This window comes from Cotesia glomerata, linkage group LG2 (assembly GCF_020080835.1).
Source record: "Cotesia glomerata isolate CgM1 linkage group LG2, MPM_Cglom_v2.3, whole genome shotgun sequence".
Taxonomy (NCBI): Eukaryota; Metazoa; Arthropoda; class Insecta; order Hymenoptera; family Braconidae; genus Cotesia; species Cotesia glomerata.
In genome coordinates this window covers 27,822,887-27,845,198 of record NC_058159.1, presented here as the reverse complement: position 1 = coordinate 27,845,198, position 22,312 = coordinate 27,822,887, and the positions used below count along the sequence as shown (strand labels likewise).

At 29.7% G+C, this 22,312-nt stretch overlaps 1 protein-coding gene across 5 annotated transcripts in view; it reads right to left on the bottom strand.

Annotated features, from left to right (window-relative positions):
- LOC123259981 overlaps window positions 1-22,312 on the bottom strand; it is a 44,314-nt gene that overhangs the window by 14,121 nt on the left and 7,881 nt on the right. For 2 of the 5 annotated variants that reach the window (XM_044720835.1, XM_044720836.1), the window contains exons 2-13: window positions 17,253-17,578; window positions 13,556-13,909; window positions 10,598-10,783; window positions 8,235-8,667; window positions 7,950-8,138; window positions 5,875-6,495; window positions 5,663-5,797; window positions 4,031-4,767; window positions 3,766-3,955; window positions 2,126-2,437; window positions 1,253-1,289; window positions 82-224 (exon numbers count right to left, since the gene is read on the bottom strand). In XM_044720835.1, coding sequence (XP_044576770.1) covers window positions 82-224; window positions 1,253-1,289; window positions 2,126-2,437; window positions 3,766-3,955; window positions 4,031-4,767; window positions 5,663-5,797; window positions 5,875-6,495; window positions 7,950-8,138; window positions 8,235-8,667; window positions 10,598-10,783; window positions 13,556-13,909; window positions 17,253-17,539 — 3,624 coding nt within the window. In that variant the 5' untranslated portion in view covers window positions 17,540-17,578. Of the gene's footprint in view, window positions 1-81; window positions 225-1,252; window positions 1,290-2,125; window positions 2,438-3,765; window positions 3,956-4,030; window positions 4,768-5,662; window positions 5,798-5,874; window positions 6,496-7,949; window positions 8,139-8,234; window positions 8,668-10,597; window positions 10,784-10,864; window positions 11,008-13,555; window positions 13,910-17,252; window positions 17,579-22,312 lie in introns of those variants that run through there. The other 3 variants (XM_044720837.1, XM_044720834.1, XM_044720838.1) reach the window with 3 other exon arrangements.

Genomic DNA, 22,312 nt, shown 5'->3' with positions numbered 1-22,312 from the left:
ACAACAACATCATAATGATGATAACAATAATTATGAAATCTAGTGTATACTGTCGTCTCTCTGTGGCATATTATGACATACCTTTATCCTAGATACGGCTTCTTCCGCCTGACACATCCTCGTGGATTTAGTTGGTTGGCCCTCGCAAACAAGTTGCGTTGATCCGAGATATCGCGCACGAAACAGTACACCCTCAATCAGCACTGATGGATCATCCAGTAATCCTGTAAGTGGCACAGTTACACGTGATTTACTATTTGAATCCTCACAATTGTTTGTTATTAATGTCCCAAATGTAATAACATAATCCGTCGATGCACGAAATAATTTAATATCGTTGCTCGTGAATTCAATATTCGCTATTTCCCCGGGCATTTTACTGATTAATTATGCTAAATTAAAATTATTAGTCCGATGTTAACTCGCGTACTTGTCAGGGAAAAATAGATACAATTCAAGTCAATTGCTCAAGATTAGTTTCTTTTTTTTATTACTTCACACCTCCCTCCACAGTTTAAAATTAAATACTAATGTTTAACTGGCTAACGAGCAACTAAGTAGTAATTTCATGAACGTTTAAATATCATCATATCTAAAAGATTAATGATAACTCAGTATTTTCTTAGTGATAAAGAACTTGATTTTGTTAATTTTAAAAAATGTATGTTTGTGGATAAAAAAAAAAAGACGAACTGGTATTTTGTGCTCTTGAAGGAAGCCACTTCAAATCCAAGATTATATATGACACAAAAAGAATGTAATTGTTAAACATGTATTATATGCACGTAAAGTAAAAATATATAAATTATCCTCGTTTAATGTTTACGTATTGTACGAGACATTGCCGATTGCAGAATGCGAATCAATGAGCAATGCAACAATTAAGTTTATTAAGTGTATGACGTCGACGGCTGTACAAGATTATAAAATTTTATTTAAATTATTAAGAACGAGGTAAAGTTATCGTATGTTGTTAGATATTAGTTATTCAAATGCTCAGTGGAGGATAAAAAGATAGTAATAGAAATGAGGAAAAATACATACCGATTAATAAAATGTTGCATTCCCGACATGGCAGCGTTGAAAAGTAAGGATTAAGATAAAAAATATAATTAGTAGGTATGTTATTTTATATTATCATATTTAGTTGTTATCAGTTGAAGATTTTTGTTTTAGTCCAAAATATACTCATGCGTTGTTGACTATTTACTCATCAACATTGTTTTTATCAACTTTTAATGAGATATATTACCTTCTTTGTTACGGCTTTTCTTCTTTCCCTCTTTTTCCTGTAAAAATAAGATGTTTTTTTCGCTTATTATTTAATGTATAATAATTAATTAATATAATAATAATTAACAGCTAAATTAGAATTAGTGATAATGAAAATTCTGCTACATGCTTATTTGAGGGCTTGAAAAAAAATGTCAATCATGCTTTAGAAAAAATAAATGCACTAGACCGGATAATAATAAAGTTAGCCGACATTTTTTATTTTGTTTAGTTTATTAAATTAAAACTAAAAAAATTTTTTTTTAATTGCACTTACAGTTTTTCAAATTTTTTACAAATGAAATTAAAAAAAAAATTTTTTTGTAATGATTTTTTCAATAAAAAAAAAAAAAAAATTCTAAAAATTTTTAAATGTCGCCTAACTTTATTGTCATCTAGACCGGTTTTATCGGAAAACTAGTGAAAGAATAATTTTTTTGATTGATAAATTAAAGGTGAAAAGAAAAAAAAATGGATGATAATAATAATAGTATAAATGTCAAGATAGAGCAAGAAAGATGGAGAGATAAATATTTAATGTATTGTATTCTACAAATGCAATAGGGCAAAGCTAATAATAATTGAGTAAAAGCATAGTTTAAAAAGTTGGAAAAAAAATGCTTATTTAAATTAATATTTTTAAGACAAAAGGCAGAAGCTCGTTGAGAATGCCATAAGCCAAGTAACCTCGTTCATCAGCGCAGAATAATTGTAACTGATTAAAAAAAAAAAAAATAACAAGTAAATAAAATAAATAAATAAAAGTTTAAAGAGCCTAGCGCATAAAGGGCATTGTCATAAATAATAAAAAAGAGGCTCTATGGACAGAAATGTTTTTGAACGTTCTGAGCACCTTTTTGGCCTTGCCGTTGGACTCCTTGAGGCTTTGTGTGGGCGAGGGAGAATTTTTAACCGGGGAGATCTTCTGGGGACTCGCTGAGGTTTGAGTAGTGGGTGATGTCGCCTCGCGTTCAGACGTCGGCGACTGTATTACAGTGACAATAGGAGGCGGGGATATGGATGACGACGTTGAGGGCAGGGGCTCGGGTGGCGTTAGCGTTTCTAGTGGAGCTACACTCAATGTTTTCGGTGGGGTTTGCTTTGGTGTTACGACTTTGGTACTCATTGGTGGTAGCATTGTCCTAGTTTTAGGCTTCCGCCACCCCTGCATCAATACCAAGTACGAAAAGTTATCATTAGTTTAACCAGCGACATTAGCACGCGACTACGTGCATTGAGGAAGGAAAATATTGTGCACCAATCACACACCATACAGAAATATCAAGATACAAATATAATGTTGTTATTTATCAGAGCTAAATTTAGCTAACAAATTAAATTAATAATTAATTTAAAATCAAGATGTTGTAGACCAAATCGGCTGCCCAATTTTAAAACACACACGGAAAAAAGTAAACTGTAATAAATAATAGTCGATTTATAATAAATAATGATCAACTGGAAAAAATTACCATTTCAAACTGTAAAATCGTGATTTTAACAATCACTTTACAATATTTGTCATTTAAATGCTACAATTTATTATTTACATGGAAGAAAATACTATTTCAAACAGTAATATTCGCTATGTGAAAATCCAAAGTGTTAAAGTATAATAATTAAGAATTTGGACTTTGATATTCATCATTTCGTACTTAAAAAATGATCTTATGATAAGTAAAAAATATAAACTACAATTACTAAATTTCTATACAAGCAACGTCAATATTTACAAAGTAAAATGGTAAATATTAAACGCAACGCTAAAAATCAAATTACAATTATTGATTTGCTTGGACTGGTATAATACATATTTTAAGAGTAGAATTTTTACTGTTTCAAATGTTAAATTCTCCGAATGTGAGACCTTCTCCTTCTCCTCATAGTATAGATTATCTATTGAAACGGCAATTTTTACTGTTTGAAACAGTAATTCTTTAAAATGAGAGAGTCGTTATTTACTATAGCGACAACTATTAATCACATTTTTTATATTAAATTATAAATTGTGACTTTTACACTTTCTACATTAAGTTGTGTAACATTTACATTTGTGCCACCCCGATGTCCGCGGTACTGTTTGAAACTATAAAAATTAACCGGAATCCTAGTGAATTTTACAGTTTACTTTTTTCCGTGCAATAACTGCAAAATTTTTATACTTGATTTTTTTTAATATTACTGCATTTTTTATAATTTTTAGACCTTAATTTCAAGTAATTTTTCTTAAAAATATTTATGTTCAAGTTTTTTCTATTTATAAATCAAATTTCTTATCAATTTAGCGCACAAACTTTTTTTTAATAATCTTAAAATTGTCAATTACTGTGTTTCGAAATTGGGCAGCCGAAATTGATGTTATGTTTTTTTACATAAATAAAATTTTTAAATAAAAAAACATAACATCAATTTAGTTTACAACATCCTGATTTTTAATTAATTATAGAAGAATTTAGACCTGATTAGAGCAATAATAAATAAAATTAATAATACCTTGTCATCGTAGAACCCTTGATCATCAGTTCTTTGTTGACCCAAGAGTCGGTCAGTTTCCAAATCGGTATCTGCTTCCTCTTCGTCTACAACTTCCTCAACCTCAACTTCATTCTCGTCCTCAACGCGGCGAGCCTCGGAATCTTCGCTGTTGCTCTCGGTGCAAATCCGCCGCCTACCATCCAACATACTATAACTTAGTTAGATGCGCTTGGCGCACTGTCGATTAAACATTAAAGGCTATAAAGTTGTCATTAAAGTGTACCTGGGTATCCAAATGGGACTGACGCTCGGCTCGGGAGGATCTTCCGTTGGTGATTTAACTGGCAAGGTTTTTGTTTTCTGCAAAGCCATTCGTATATCCTTTATAGCAGCTTCTACTTCACCGCCAATCTCCAAGTTAATGCTTTGTCTACCCTGAGGCGCAGGCGGTGGTGGAGTACCCAATGGATCTAAGCCGTCTAAATTCAACTCATTCGTCTCGTAAGAATTTTCTTTCTGAGCTATAAATAAATCTGGGGAGGTTGCTTTTAAAGTTTGTAGTATGTCTTTCGTAACATTCAAACTAACATCTTTTTCATTATCGATATCAGTTCCCAGCATATCATTTCTTGTCCTTTGAATTATTTCCTTTTCTATCTCATTTATCTGACGTTTCATCAACATCACTGTTGGATTATTGTTGTCGGTATCGCTCGCATGACCACTCGATAAACCGTCCTCGAGCACTGGCATACTTGTGTATATTCTCAGTGAATCTGAATTGTTACCGAGATCACCGACAGACCCCAGTAGCCCGCTTGCCGGTAATAGTTCATTGTCCATCATCATTAATGACATTTCGCTATCAAGATCACCGCAATTACTGTCGCAATCCGTTGTTTCCGGACTCAGAGTAAAGTTTCGTGAATGCCCGACCTGCAGACCTACTTCTGTTTCCCCAAGATCTTCACTGCTTCCAGTGCCCACAGATAAATCAAGGAAATTGTTCTCATGCTCGATCTAGTTAACGGAATTAGAAATTTTTATCGTGTTTCAGAATTTTAAAATAATTTAAACGTACACGGAAAGAACAAGATGACACTGGATATCATCCCAGATTATACTCAGTGATATCTGTGATGAAAAAAAATTTCAGATAGTAGCTACACTGAGAAAAAAAATTTTTTTATCTAGAAAAAAATTTCTTAGCTCAAAAATTGTTTAAAATAAATTTTGGTTTTTTGATAAAAAAAATATCAATATCTATCGGGATAATAAAATATTGGCATTAATTTTGATAGATTAACGAACGAATAGGTTCACTTGAATTAAACAAAAAATAATTCAATTAATTCGATCAATTCTTAAAACAAGAAAATATATTCTTGTGACAAGAAAATTTTCTCAACAGTAGCACTTTTTTTTTCTCAGTGTAGAAAAATCCAGATTATACTGCGTGATATCTGGATTATACTCATTGTAATCTTCTTATTTCTATGTACAAGTCTTGAATATAAAAAATTTTAATTGATCAAAATTATTATAATTAGGATTATAATCAGTATAATTTTGGATTATACCCAACGATATCTTCACCATTTTTTTCTAGCGTCTGCGCAGTTAGCATTATCATATCTATTATGTATTTTAGATATTAGGATAGTCAAATATTGTTTTAAATAATATCTGAAATTTTTTTTCACCACAGATATCACTGAGTATAATCTGGGATGATATCCAGTGTCATCTTATTCTTTCCGTGTATAATCCTAATATAAAATTGAGATGAAATGTATATGGCATCAAACTATTCGTAACGTGATTGGTCGAATATATCATAAGCATGAAAATATATGCAAATGCTACAGTCAGGCGCGCGCTTGCGCGCGCAAATTCAAATTCTAGTTATACTTACAGAAGGAGGAAAATCTGCTCGCTGTTTCTTTGGCGATTCATGTACCATAACCTCTTCTGTGTTTGGTAACCCGCTGGCTAAACGCTGACCAACGTATGAGTTTCCTCCTTGTCGCCGTAATTCATAATCCAAATCCTTTGATTAATAAATAAAAATATATTCAGTGCTTTCAAATATTTAATAACCTTTAATATAATTAATAAAAAAATTACCTGAAATGGAAACGACTCGCCATTGCTTTCTTTTTCCTCAGTAGGAGCGGGACACTTGAAAAATTCCTCCAACACTTTTCTCGTTTCAGAAAACTCATATAAATAATCAAAAGTACTACCCCCGGGTGCAACAAGACTCGATAAATTATCACTACTGAGAAATGATGGTTTGAGAAAATCTTCCTCCTCTTCCTCTTCCTCCTCCTCGCGTTGTAGTTTCAACTCTTCTGATTGTGTCACAAGATCCGGCATTGAGGATATTTCCTCAACGGAGTGTGAAGTTACCATAAGATTGGTGTTACTTTTCTCTGGTGTTGGGCTCGTCGTCGTATCAACTAACACCTCAACAATTGGTTCTTCTTTCGCTGGCAAATAATCAGTCTCCTTTTCTTTTTGGTTTGGCGTTGTTGGTAAAATTCTCTGAGGAAATCCAGGTCTCGGTGTCATGTATATCGAGGGTGATGATAAAATATTTGGTAATCGTGAATTTTCACGCACACCATAACGACGTGGACTACCGGAATACTGAGCTATGGGTAATTCACCAATAACCCTTGCTACTTTGTGATTTCGTTCTGGGGAGGGTGAATTTACTTCGCAGTCACTTGCGGGTGTAATCACCTAAATATAACACATTATTTGAGTTCTCGTTCATAATTAAAATATTTAAATAATTTGATCTTGGGAATTTGGACAATAAATGAAGATTTTTACAATATTTATTTTTTCTAAAGACTGGTTTATAATATTTTTATAGATATTTTTCTGACGTAAGTCATTGAAAATTTACAGTTCATTGGCTGTCCAGTCTAATACAACAATTTTTTCTCTAATTATTCATAATTTTGTTAGCCTGTATTCCCTTCAGGCATAGACAATTTATTTTCGAATTCGTATCTAAATTTTTTCAGTCAAATTCATCTCTAATGACAAATTTAGATACGAATTTGAAAATAAATTGTCTATGCCTGGAGGGAATACAGGCTAACAAAATTATGAATAATTAGAGAAAAAATTGTTGTATTAGACTGGAGAGCCGATAAACTGTTAATTTTCAATGATTTACGTCAGAAAAATATCTATAAAAATAAATGAAGATATTAAATTATAAGAATTGCAACGTTTCGTTATTCGTCCATAATATATAATTTGGTCCATAATGTTTATAAACTTAATTAGTTAACTAACAATCTTCTTCAATAAAAATTACCGAAAATTAATTTGTTTCATTAAATTCATTAAACCAAAATTTGTCCCAGGCATTTTAAGAACAGTCCCCTGCCAGAAGTTCAAAGCCAAAAAAAAAATCCAGCGTGTTATTTTACCTTTTATAAGGTTTATAAGGACCTAACTAGCCTTGAGTTAATAACCATAGGAGTGTTAGCGCTTTATCGCTATTTTATTTAGTGTAAAAGCACCGTTTGTGCTGGAACTATGTGTCTGGGCCACTTCAAAACTCAGTCCCCTGGCAACTATTTTTATTTATAATTTATTTATAAAATTGTATCCATAAGTCTTAATATTATTCTAATTAATGTAAACATTCATTGAGAACTTGAAAAGTTGAATGCATTGAAATAGTTTGCTTGATTTTTCTCAATTTGATAAAAAAAAAAACTCTGGCAAACAGTCCCCTGTCATGTTATATGGCAAAAGATACAGAAATATCGAAAAAGCAAAAATTAAACCAGCTGTTTATTTATTATGATTAAGCTGATAGTTTTGTAGCCCTTGTTAATTTTTTTTCTAATAAAATCAAAAATAATTTGGTCGGACAATTTTGTACAGATTTAAGACGTCCTTACAAAGAATCACCCATATATATTAACCTGCGTATGTAAACACACATGTATTTATATACCTGTGTGTGTACACAATATATAAAGATATACGTTAGAGTTAATGAGACAAGTGACATTGTAAATAGCGAATTTAATTAATTCAGCATATGCTAAAACAACGTCGTGTGGAATCATAATTAATGCAACTGTGAAAGTAAGATGTACACGCCTTCACATCTGGCTTTATAAACAAGATAATGTCTTGACAATTGAAGCAATTAGTATGTAATGTACCTTAAAAAAGTCCGACGTATTTCTTGGATACGTTGACGTAGGACTCGGTGAACTACCGCCACTTGAGCCAGGTGGTTCCGGAGGAATTCTACTGCTATTACGTTGCTGCTGCTGCTGCTGCTGTTGTTGTTGTTGTTGTTGTTGTTGTTGTTGTTGTTGTTGTTGTTGTTGTTGCTGTTGCTGTTGCTGTTGCTGTTGCTGTTTCTGTTGCTGTTGCTGTTGCTGTTGCTGTTGCTGCTGCTGCTGCTGCTGCTGCTGCTGCTGCTGCTGCTGCTGCTGCAGCTGCTGTATATCATCTTGATCTGAATTTAAATAACTCGTAGTATTTATTTGCGAATTAGTTAACGTGTTGTTTGTCGAACCGAGATCCAATCTAAGTCCCTGCCAATTGTCATCAATGTCATCAAAGACAACAACCTCACCATCACTAACAATAGCCATACTTCTTGCTGGTGTCGTATGATTCGATTGATAATCAACACAATTCTTTGGTAATCCACAATCAATGCCTGTTATACTTTTCGGCACTGTATATTCTACATTATTGCTATTTAATACCGAGTCATAATTTATAATACGATTGCTTCGTGCAGCCTTTGGTGAGTCATAATCAAGAATTGATTTTGTTGTTGGATTACGACGAACTGAATGTACTTCGGATGAAAATACTGTTTCGGTTATTTCACGGTTTGCTCGCTGTCGTCTTGCTTCTCCACATCTAATAACGATAATAATTATTAGTATTTCTTTTTTATTGAAACCTTTATTATTATCTTGAGCTATTTATTTGTGTGTTCTGATTCGTTTTTATTAATAAAATTTCCTTTCAGCCTCTTTGATTTTATTCTTCGTACAATATTTCATTTAGAATTGTTTCATTTATGATTGTATAGAAAAAAATCATCAGAAAAAAAAGCTCGTTAATAATTGATTAATCAATTTATAATATAGACTATAAATTTACATTAAAATTTTTATAAACTTAATATTTTAAAACAGTTAAAATTTTAAAAATGTATGTCAAGAATTTTGAATAGTATCATAAATCTATATTATTAAGAGAATAAGTAAAAGTTTGTGTTCAGGATAGTCTTATGATGAAATCGGTTTTTTTTTAGTGAAATTTAGTGTCATTGCTAAGGTCTTGACTTGAATTTGTACCTTTTTAGATATCTCTAGATACATAATTAAGAAATGACCTTATATCTTGTGAACTATTGACATTTTTAAAGATATAAGCTCATCCCGATGTTACACTTATCGAGACCTTTCATTTGAGTACCCACATCAATTTTTTTATATATTTATATATATTACATATATGTATATATGAAAAATATATCAAAAATGCATGTGGATACTCAAATGGAAGTTCTTGATGAGTGTAACATCGGGATGAGCTTATATCTTTGAAAATATCAATAATTAAGAAATGACTTTGTATTTCGTGCACAATTGACATTTTTAAAGATATAAGCTCATTCTGATGTTACACTCATCAAGACCTTTCATTTGAGTACCCACATCAATTTTTCATATACTTGTATATATTGTATATATGTGTATATGAAAAATATATAAAAAATGCATGTGGGTACTCAAATGAAAGTTCTTGATGAGTGTAACATCGGGATGAGCTTATATCTTTAAAAACGTTAATATTTAAGAAAGTACAATGCAATTTAACAAATATCTTGTGAACTATTGACATTTTTAAATATATAAGCTCATCCCGATGTTGCACTTATCAAAACCTTTCATTTGAGTACCAACATCTGTTTTTCATATATTTATATATATTATATATATGTATATATGAAAAATATATCAAAAATGCATGTGGGTACTCAAATGAAAGCTCTTGATGAGTGTAACATCGGGATGAGCTTATATCTTAAAAAATATCAATAATTAAGAAATGACTTAGTATTTTGTGCACAATTGACATTTTTAAAGATATAAGCTCATCCCGATGTTACACTCATCAAGAGCTTTCATTTGAGTATCCACATCAATTTTTGATATATTTTTCATATACATATATATAATATATATAAATATATGAAAAAATTGATGTGGGTACTTAAATGAAAGCTCTTGATGAGTGTAACATCGGGATGAGCTTATATCTTTAAAAACGTCAATAGTTAAGAAATTACAGTGCAATTTAACAAAATTTATTATTCAATAAAGCAAAATTTTATTTATTTGTAGTTCGCAAGACTCAGCAGTCACATAGTGACTGCAAGGTTGCTAGTATAAAATATTAAAATAATATCAATTGAATTATCTAAACACAAAAGACTGTCAAGATAGAAATATCCCATGACAATATTCTATACTGAAATATCGTATAACATAAACTAGATATACGCACGACGTGTTCAGTATTCATGAGATATATTTCAATCCTCTACATAAATGTTTTTTTAAATGTTGATCACAAAGCCCCTACAGATCTATTTATATTGAACCATAATTAGTAGCAGTTGATTTTAAGACATAATCTAGAGATTAAATAATTTTATAATTAGCAAATAAAGTATATTCTAGGTGGAATAAAATCAAAGAGGCTGAAAAAAAATTTTTATGAATAAAAAATAATTATTATAGTTACAATTATGAAGGTATTGTTTGAAGTATTGTACCTGCTTCGTAATTCCCAGACACTCTGTCGATTGGGTGATTTACTATTTTTTTTCACCGTCAACTTGTCTCCAGTAGATTCGTCATTAGGCACGGACTTTGAAGAGGTAAGGAAACGAGGCTTCCTCGCAGCAACTTTACCTCTACTCTGTGAGAATACTTCTCTTCCTCCAGCTATCTCAATAATTCTATTCATAAAAAAAAAAAAAAAAAAAAAAAAACATATACATACATATAAATAAAATATGACCGTAAAAAAAATTACTTACAAAAAAATTTTTATATTTATAGACCTATATTGCTTATGTATAAATGAATATAAAATACACATAAAATGTGTGCCAAATAGTTAACTGTTGATTCAAAGAGCAAATTTAAACGAGTGTATGAAAAGTTTATTTTTTTTTTCGACCCTTACCACTTGCTAACCACTTGTTAATGAATACAATGAGCACAAACCGCATGAACTCAAGGTTTATAAAACTTTAAAATAATAAACCCGTATAATTGTAGTAAATTCATCATTAATAATTATTTTAATTAATATTTCAATGGTTTTGCATTTAAATTAATAATTATTTTGACGTGTTTTGGTTAAGATCCATAACACAGTATGTTCTGTTGATATGGTTTAGTTATGTTAGCATTTGCTTCGACGAATGACAAAAAAAAAACATTATTCCTCCCACCACACGCGTGTTTGCGTCAACGAGAAATTTCTCTCTTGACGTTGAATGCGCTGCTATCGCGACTTCCTCTCTTCAAATTTAAAATTTATAAGACATTTATACTTTTTTTTTTTTATTTCAACTTTTTATAATCTCATTTATTGAACAAATAAAAAATTATTTTTACTTGATACTGAAGTTAGCTGACAGCTGTCAATTTTTTAAATTTTTATAACAAATCAATTAGAATAAAAAAAAATGTCTTAAAAAATTTCCACTAATAATTTTTTATATTAAATTTAGCTGTCACTTAACAATTTTTTAATTTTTTTTAACAAAAAAATTTGTTCCAAAAAATTATTTTTGAAAAATTATATTTTTAGTTTTTTAAAATTTCTAAATGTCAATTTTTTTGATAATTTATTTTTGTAACAATTTATTTGTTACAAAAATTCTTAAAATCATCAACTACCTGCCAAATTAATTTTCATAATTTTTTTTTAATTTTCACATATGGAATTTCTTGATAAATTTTTTTTATAGTAATTTAATTGCTATAAAATTATAAAAAAAATTCTGATGTCAGTTAATTTTAGTGTATTTATATGAAAATTTAGTTAGCCGCCTTAAAAAAATTTTTAGAATTTTTTTATTAAAAAAAATTATTTCAAAAAAATTAAAAAAAAATTTCATTTGTAAAAAATTCGAAAAATTATACTTAAGTGCAATTTTTAAAAAATATTTTTTAGTTCTAATTTAATAAATTAAAAACGTCGGCTAACTTTAGTATTATTATTGTATTTTTTATGAAGATTAATTTAGCAGATATTTATTAAATTTTAAGAATTTTTATAAAAAATAATGGCAAAAAAAAATGAGAAAAGAAAATTGTTGTGAAGAAATTTTAAAAAATTATAAATGCAATTTTTTAAAAATAATTTTCCAGAAAAAATTTGTTTGTCAAACAAAATTAAAGAATTGTCAAGTGACTGCTAACTTTAACGTCATGTCTTTTTCACTTGTGGTATTAAGCTGAGCAAAGATTGTATAATAGTGTGTACAGGAGTCATTGATAAAGACAATCAGTTTGAACAAAGAACCCATAAATAAATAAAATACCGAATAGATATAAATATCCAACAAAGCACAAACTTTTTTTCTATTCAAAACCGATTATACAATGGCATCAGATTGTACGTGACTCTTGTAAGCTTTCAGAACAACGACGTTGATACCCAAAAAGTTTAAGCCAACAAGCCTCATGAGCTATTTCTCTTATCAAAGTACTTAACACACTTCAATAAGTCCGTCAATTTATAATAGAAATAAACTTTATAAATGAATGATAATTCCGGCTTTTGTTTTTTCTAGAATTTAACTAAAATAAATATTTGTTATTTAATTAATTTAGAAGAACGACAGAATAAAACGGACGCTCTGCCGTTAAGGGTATAATTGAATTTTATGTTCAAATACACAATTTTTTTCTTTGTTTCTATTCCAAGTAAATAAATTTTGATTTTTTTTTTTTCATTTTAGTGAATAATTTAGAGTTCAATTATTAATGAAGCTGAACTAATCTAGACAGAAGTTTAAAAAAAATAACTAAAATATTTACAAAGATCCATATTAAATAGAAGATATAAATAGCACCGAATTTCAAATAATGTTCTTTGCATGGAAACAGACAGAAATACTTAAAATACTTAAACACTAATGATCAATAATTTTTAGATTTTTTTTTTTAAGATTGGGTGAATTGTCATTTAAAAAACAAACTTTTTTTGGGCTTTACTCCAATAATAAAAATATTAATAATAAATTTAAGTACGTAGAATTTTATTTCTTTTGAAGAAATAGAACTGACATTACTTACAACGAAAAGTTTTAGACAGAACAATTTACCCTTTATAAAGTATCTTATTTTTTTTTTTATTTTTTAATAAATAATGATAGTTCTACTTCTTTAGTAAAAATAAATTCAACGTACTTCAAAACTTTGTTATAAATACTATTAGTTTCTTCTATTATTTAATATTTGTTTTTTATGTAAAATATTTTTAAAATTTTATTGATTTAAACTTTTTCATAAATTAAATAATCATCAAAAATATTCATGAATTATTAAATATATGTTTAAATAAATTAAAATATATTCTATTTTTAAATTTAACTTAATTTACATAAAAATTCCAAATTAAACTAAGTATTTAAAGAGAATCCTCATTTTTCTTTTCTTTTTTTAATACACTTTTTTTATTGACTAAAATAAATCAATAAAAAAAAACTCACCGAGAATCTCGCAATTTATAACTTCTATCGCCTTTTGCAGAAGTTAAAATATAAACAGGACCTTCTTCAGGTCCACTGTCATCTTGCTGGGACTGTCCTTGATGATCGCTACCACCGAGACTCCCATAATTGTGTGCATCTTCACTGCGTCCTGAAGCCGAGGACGATGAACTGGAAGACGCTGGCTTAGTGGTGATCATCCCGTGCTGCTGATGGGAGGTTAATATCTGCTGCTGTTGCTGCTGCTGGTGGGACTGGGACTGGATCTGGGCCTCGAACCCCGGCATTATATTTGCCGTCCTACGGGACAGCGAACCTGATTTTTTCCTGCGACTCGTCGCTCGTTTTCTACACCTACGAACGTAACTTGGAAGACTTAAAAAAAATGATAGATACTAAAAGAAAGAAAGCCAAAAAAAATAAAAAAAACAAATTACTAGTGGTGATTACAACAAACTAGTGAGTAAAATTAAAAAGCTACGCCGTGTATGTTTATAAATAAAATTTAATTAAAACTCAAACAGAATTGGATTTTCAGGTGGAATAAAAGAAGGATCTGTACAGAGAAAAAAAAATTAACTTGAATCAAGTAAATAATTTTGAAGAATTTCGTTTTCTTGATTTGAGTAGAAAAATTCTTTGATTAAGAAATTTTTCTTGGTTTAAGTAAATTTTAATTAATTCAAGAATTTTTTGTCTTGATTCAAGACAATTATTTTCATAATAATAAAAACTTCACAATTATGTTCTTGGTTCAAGTTAATTTTTTTTTTTTTCAGTGTAGTAAGCGCGGTGCGACAGGAGATTTTATTATATCCATTGTAAATATATGGGTGATTCTCTGTAAGAATATTTTTTGCTGTCCCAGGCATTTTTTTATTAGAAAAATTGTTATTTTGTAACTAAAAGAAATTTATTACGAAAGTAAAAAAACATTTTTTGCCCTCCGGGCGGAAAGTGGCAACTTTCGTCCCGCTGCGCTAAACTAAGTTGCCGCTTTCCGCCTTCGTCGGACAAAAAAATAGTATACACTCCTCGGGAAGTAAATAAGAAAGCCTCAGATCACATGTTTGTTGACCTCGGCTTCGCCTCGGCCAACAATTACATGTGATCTGAGACATTTCTTACTTTACTTCCCTAGGTGTGTAATATACTATTCTATTTGGAGCATTGAAAACTAAAATGAAATAAATTTTGGTTTTTTTGCTATAAATTCGTAAACCACCGGAATAACAGTCCCCTGGGCTGTCCCATTTCCAAAATTAAAACTTTAAGATTAAATTTCAAGTTATTCGTCCATAATATATAATTTTGTCCATAATGTTTATAAACTTAATTAGTTAACTAACAATCTTCTTCAATAAAAAGTACCGAAAATTAATTTGTTTCATTAAATTCATTAAACCAAAGTTTGTCCCAGGCATTTTCAGAACAGTCCCCTGCCAGAAGTTCAAAGCCAAAAAAAAAAAATCCAGCGTGTTATTTTACCTTTTGTAAGGTTTATAAGGACCTAACTAGCCTTGAGTTAATAACCATAGGGCTGTTAGCGCTTTATCGCTATTTTATTTAGTGTCAAAGCACCGTTTGTGCTGGAAATATGTGTCTGGGCCACTTCAAAACTCAGTCCCCTGGCAACTATTTTTATTTATAATTTATTTATAAAATTGGATCCATAAGTCTTAATATTATTCTAATTAATGTAAACATTCATTGAGAACTTGAAAAGTTGAATGCATTGAAATAGTTTGCTTGATTTTTCTCAATTTGATAAAAAAAAAAACTCTGGCAAACAGTCCCCTGTCATGTTATATGGCAAAAGATACAGAAATATCGAAAAAGCAAAAATTAAATCGGCTGTTTATTTATTATGATTAAGCTGATAGTTTTGAAGCCCTTGTTAATTTTTTTTTCTAATAAAATCAAAAATAATTTTGTCGGACAATTTTGTACAGATTTAAGACGTCCTTACAGAGAATCACCCATATATACGGAAAAAAGTAAACTGTAATATTCACTCGGATTCCAGTTAATTTTTATAGTTTCAAACAGTAAAGCGGACATCGGGGTGGCCAAAATATAAATATTACAGAACTTAATGTAGAAAGTATAAAAGCCACAATTTATAATTTAATATAAAAAATAAGTGATTAGTAGCTGCCACTATAGTAAATAACGACTCTTTAATCTTAAAAAATTACAGTTTCAAACAGTAAAAATTGCCATTTCAATATATAGTCGATATTATGAGGAGAAGGGGAACTCAGATGAAAGAGAAGGGGGTCTCACTCTGGGAGAATTTAACGTTTGAAACAGTAAAAATTATACTTTTAAAATATACATTTTATCAGTCCGATCAAGTCAATAATTACAGTTTGATTTTTAGCGTTGCGTTTAAAATTTACCGTTTTACTTTGTAAATATTGACGTTGCTTGTATTAGAAATTTACTAACTTTATTTTATACTTTTTACATATCATACACTGATAGAAGGATTTGTTTATAGTTAAAAATATTTGTTAATATTTAACAAATCATTTATTAGAGACCACTTTTTAGTCTTTAACAAATATTTCTTAGTATTTAAAAAGATTTATTAATATTTAATAAATGAATATCTGATTTATTAAATACAAACAAATTATTTTAAATACTAAGAAATATTTGTTTGATACTAAAAAATGGTCTCTAATAAATGATTTGTTAACTATTAACAAATATTTTTTTAATACAAATAAATCCTTCTATCAGTGTAAGATCATTTTTTAGGTACGAAATGATAAATATCAAAGTCTGAATTCTTAATTATTATACTTTAACATTTTAGACATTCACATAACGAATATTACTGTTTGAAATAGTATTTTCTTCCATGTAAAGAGTAAATTGTAACGTTTAAATAGTAAATATTATAAAGTGAATAGTAAAATCACGATTTTACTGTTTGAAATGGTAATTTTTAGCAGTTGATCATTACTTATTATAAATCGACTGTTATTTATTACAGTTTACTTTTTTCCGTGTATTAAAAAATATTTTTAACTATAAACAAATCCTTCTATCAGTGTAGTAAGCGCGGTGTAACAAGAGATTTTATTATATCCATTGTAAATATATGTATATTAATGATTTTGATTTTATTTTTTTAAATTTAGCATTTACTTCATCTCCTTTCTTCCTTTCTTCACGAATTTATTTTTATTTAATAAGAGAAAAAAGGGAATGAGGCTAAAGTAGGAATGGCGCGATCGATGTTGTTGCTCCAATTTTTGATGAGGAAGGGAGTAAAACGGCGTTCATGGAAATGCGGGTATGCTTGTGCTGTACATGCATCTCGTATAAACGATGAAATCGAGTCACGAGGGAGCACAGTGAAAATATATATATTTAAATAAAAATACTATCATATAAAAAGCAAGAATAACTAAGAAGAAAGCTCGAAGAAGTCTAACAAGAATAAGAAGAAGAAGAAATGGAAAATGAAACTCTAAAATTCTAAAATTCAAGCATCTAGTGGTATCCAGAACGTAAATCGTTCCCTCGGCACACATAATTTAGTAGCAGGTTGTATCCTTTCAATATCATCACAAATGCGCCAGACTTAGACGGTATACTCCATGGCTAGAGTAGGTGTGTAAGTTGCATCACAACTGAAAGCCACCAAAGCCTGCATGTTGGCTCGACACACACGTTGACTTGCCTGTCGGTGTTGTTGTCGTGCTCCAGGTCAATCATGTCGATATGTGGGAACCCACTTCCTGATCCTCCTGTTACGACGCTCGTCGACGAGGATGAGGACAACGACGGCGGCGTAGTGACCGGCTCCAGCTTCTTACACGTTGAAGTTGAATTACGACGGTCATGCGGCTGCTGGCCCGTTGGCTGATGATGCGATCCTGCCCCCGATTGCGGGGGATGACCGCCCCTAGGCCGGCATTTCGGAAATAGTCGGTTTAAATCTGCGTTCTCCAATATCAGGCTTGTCATCGCCACGTCCAGTTCATTTCGCCTGAGTCGATGTCCATCCTGAAATAAAATACCAGGTATTATTCATTTTAATTCATCACCGACACAGTTGCTTTTTAGATTTATATTTATGGCTGACGTTCAATACCAATATCCCGTAAAAAAGGCATATCGATTGTTTTTTTATCAATCCGCTTGAAAAGACTCGAAATGAATATTCAGATGAAAAAAAAAAATTTTAAATAGAAAAAAAGCTTATAGTGGGTACGTATGCATTTTTGGTTTGAAGTAAAGTAAATAACAATTATGAGAAAAGAGGTCTGTAATTATATATACATAAAGCCTTTGTTGGTTTTAGAATGTCAAGAAGGCTTTTTTTCTCTATTTCTTTTTTCTTTTTACTATTTTTACATTCTCAAAATTAGAATGATAGACAAACTTTGAAAAAAAATTTTTTTTCTGTATAATATTATATTTTACTTCCTATTGAATATTTAAAATAGTTAATTAAAAATTTGGTAATTATTTTCAAGTGGGGTCCACTATTTTAATTTTCATTTTTTTGAACAATATTTTTAGTTGATTTTATTGATATATGTTATTTAAATACATAAAATATAAACAATTAAAAAAACAAAGTTGGTTATCACAATTTTAACAAATTTTCAAAAAAATTTATAAATTTTTAAAAAAATTGTGATATTTAACTTTTTTTTAAAAATTGTTTGTTATTTTATATACTTTTCAAAAAAAAATATATCAAAAAAAGATAAAATGGAAATTTTATCCAAAAATATGAGAGCCAAAATTTTTTCCAACTTTTGAAGGCAAAAAAGCTATCAAAATCTTTTTTTTTTCCTTTCACGACATTTTTTATCATAAATGCGCTGTAAAAACAAGCAAAATAAAAAAAATTAATAGATGACAATTTTTCACTTAGATATGGCCAAAAATGGGATTGACCACACTTGTAAATAATTACCATTAAAGTAAATATTTAAAAGTGGGGTCAATCATTTTAATTTTCATTTTTTTGAACGAAATTTTTATTTGATTTTATTGATATATTTTTTTTTGAAAAATACATAAAAAAAAAGAAAAGTTGATTACCAAAATTTTAGCAAATTTTCAAAAAAATTTATAAATTTTTTAGAAACTTGTGATATTCAATTTTTTTTTTTAATTGTTCACTTTTTAATTTACTTTTTAAAAAAATATATATTAAAAAAAGATAAAATAGAAATTTTATCCAAAAACATGAGAGCCAAAATTTTTTCCAACTTTTTTTTTTCCTTTCACGACATTTTTTTATCATAAATTTGCAGTAATAAAAAAGCAGAATAAAAAAAAATTAAAAAATGTTAATTTTTGACCTTGATATGGCCAAAAATAGGATTGACCCCACTTGTAAATAATTACTAAACTTTTTTTTTTTTTGACTGACATTTCCGTTTTTCTGATATAATTAGCAGATTACAAAAATACGATATACTTTTTTAACTTCAAATAATAGATAAAAATCGATTCCAAATATAAAATTAATCATTGTCAATTTTTAATAGCTATTAGATAAACCAGAGAGCAATTTATACTAATGTATATTATTAATGATGTATTAATACAATCTCGAGACACAATCTAGAGTGTAGACAAGATTTTGGGTCAAAGGAATTCTCCAGATGATTATTCGGCTAAGTTGAGCGTGTAATCTATTTATCTGTTGATACCGCGACCGATTGTCGGACTGATATGTGAAAACACCGGCAACAGACAGAATCCTATTTTAACAGTGTAACCGCACAAACCACCCGCATGATTACCTCATTACTTGTCATGTGGATTTAATAATTAAACTTTAGAGACCGTGATCCTGACAATTATACGTTTAAATAATAACTTTTTCTCTACTTTTTAATTTTCATTTGCACCAGTCCAATAAAACTCAATAGACACTTGAGAGATTGTTCAACTGTAAAAGAAAAAAAATCTTAAGACAAAGTTTGTATGAGTACGAGCCACTTTAAACTTGATTGAATCTAATGATAAAAAAAGCGTTCAGAAAAAAACGTTTGGTAATCTAAAAAGAAGATCACGATGAAGCGGTTAGATATCAAGTAATCGCTTAAGCAAAGTTAACTAGCGATAACTTCATCATTGGCTTCAGTGGAAGCAAAGGAGGTACCAGTAGCGCACCATACCACTGCACTAGCAGCAGCAACAGTCGATGTAGCAATTAAGCCGACGAGATTGACTCTAATTGTAAGAAGAGACTCCGTCGAACAAGAAAATTTACGTCTACTTAATGCGGCATATTTCACTGAAATGGAAAACTCAAAGGCGTGTAAAAAAAAGTTGTGTGTGCCACTGTAAAGATGATCTTTCATCTAACCTTTTCCTCCCTCATAACTTGTCTTTTCTATATATAATCTTCACTAGAAAAAATTATAGAGTGCATCTGTGCTCTTTCCCAACTTAAAACTTCTCTAAAGACGAATGAACGCACTCTACTAAAATTGCTGAATCTATCCTCATGCTTATCCTCTTTTTCCTTTTCTTCTTCTTCTTTTTCTTCTCTGCTCTTCAACCAACGACAGACAGACTGAAATTCATTTTTGCTAGCAAACAAAATTCCACTGCGATTACGATCAACGCCAACTTCTGACATTACTCTGTTTTTCATACACTTTCGCCGTGCACTAAACTTGTCGAGTAGTGTAGAAAAGTACCTCGTACCTAGAGTTGCGTCAGTAGTCGTATTAGTACCACCACCAGCAAAGAAATCTTCTTTACAGTTTTATTTCATTTTTTTATTTTTCAGCTTCCTCTTTGGTACACTCTTTACGCCTCAGTCTCTCATTTCTTCTTTCACTTTTACTTCTTTCCATCTTTAGGAATACATATGTATATGTATATAGACAACCTGATGGCATCAGCAACTACTACTCAGTGACAATTTCCACGTCGACGACTCCACCCTCACTCTGAACTCTCTAGCTAGCATGCCACTTTCAACAGTAGTTTCAAGCGTCGACTTTGGGGAAACTCCAAAGTAACTTACTGAAAAGGGGAACCCCAAGACGTCTCACATTTCACGCGTCAGGATGTAAACACTCCAGACTTTAGTGTTCCGAATCAAAATTAATTATTATCTAGAATTAAGTTAACTTGATTAATTCAATTATTATTTCAAAAGTTTTAGAAAAACTTGTTGGTTTTAGTATAATTACTTTTTAAATTATATTTTTCAGCATCGTTTGTTTTTCTCCCTGGAGCTGTTTCTTCTCCAGTCTTGATTATGTCATAAAATAAAAATACGGTCGATATTAATTTTAAAAAAACGCCATTCAGCCATAGCCGACATAGGTAGGTAGATTTCTTGTTTGAATATTGAAAAAAACACGCAATAGTGTCCTAAAATTCATTTTTTATTATATTTTTGCAAATAATGATATGAGACCGACTACAACAAATAGATATTCAAAGACATCTACCTAAAAAATAGGATTTGTAACAAATGAAAGTCATTTGATGATAAAAGGTAAAAATTAATTTATTTTTGATTTTTTTTTTAATTTCCAAACTCCGAAATAAATTTAAAAAAATATCAAAAGGTGACGAATAATAGCTCAAATTGAAGATAAGTATGTGAATTTTAACATAAATTTGATAAATTCAAGCTATCTTTTATGGCTTAAAAATTATTTAAAGAAAAAGAGCTGAAATACGTTCATTGAAAAATTTTTGAAAATTTTTAAATTCACGGAATTAATTAAAAAAATCATAAAAACTAGACAAATAATAGTTTAAATTGAAGGTAATTAAATGAAGTTTAAGATAAATTTGATAGATTTTATCTATCTTTTACATCTGAAAGATTATTTTCATGAAAAATACAAAATTCAAAATTTTTTGAAAATGAAAAAAATTTTCAAACACCCACAACTCGTAAACTAACCAGCCGATTTTGCTCATCTTCGAACTAGATCTTGGTATTGATCCACAGAATAAGTCCACAAAATTTCATAAAGATCGGTTGAGAACTGTGGGCGCAATCTTGCTGACATGGCGCGTTATAAATACATACATAAATACATACACTGAAAAAAAAAGTTTTTTTCTACCAAGGAAATGTTTCCTTATGGATAAAAAATTGGTATTCTTATAATTAAAATACGATAGTTTTTTAACTATAAGAATACAGTTTTCTCATTGTCAAAAAACTAGCCTTATAATAAAACGTGGTATTTTAAGGTAAGAATACCAGTTTTTTTAAATCAAGAAAACTCGAGTAAAAAATTTAGTATTCTAGGAGGAAAAAAATTTTTTTGTCAGTGTATATAAACTTTTGAGCCATTTTTCAACATTACTTGATGAAATAAAACATATTATGATAAAATTTTCCTAAAATTATAACATGAGACCGGCTACAATAGTTAGATTTCTATAGAAATCTACCTAAAAAATAATTTTATCCTTAATGAAAAATGATGCAAATGAATCAATTCAGCAGGTGTCATTAACCACCTGATATTCTAGTAGCTTCTCGGTTTGCTATTCCGAAAATTAGTTGTCGATTTCAATTGCTTTTGACACTGACAAATGCATAGAAGAGTATAGCATGGTTGTAGCGGTAGTCGTACTAGCTATTAAACACAGAGGGTATAAATTCCCGCAAGTGTACTCTCACTTGCAATTATTTATTCATAATTATTCTGTCGGATCAAACGCAAGTTCAGGATATTTTATTGCGTACAACATCCCTCTCGTCAAGCAGATGTCACTTCTATTTTATGT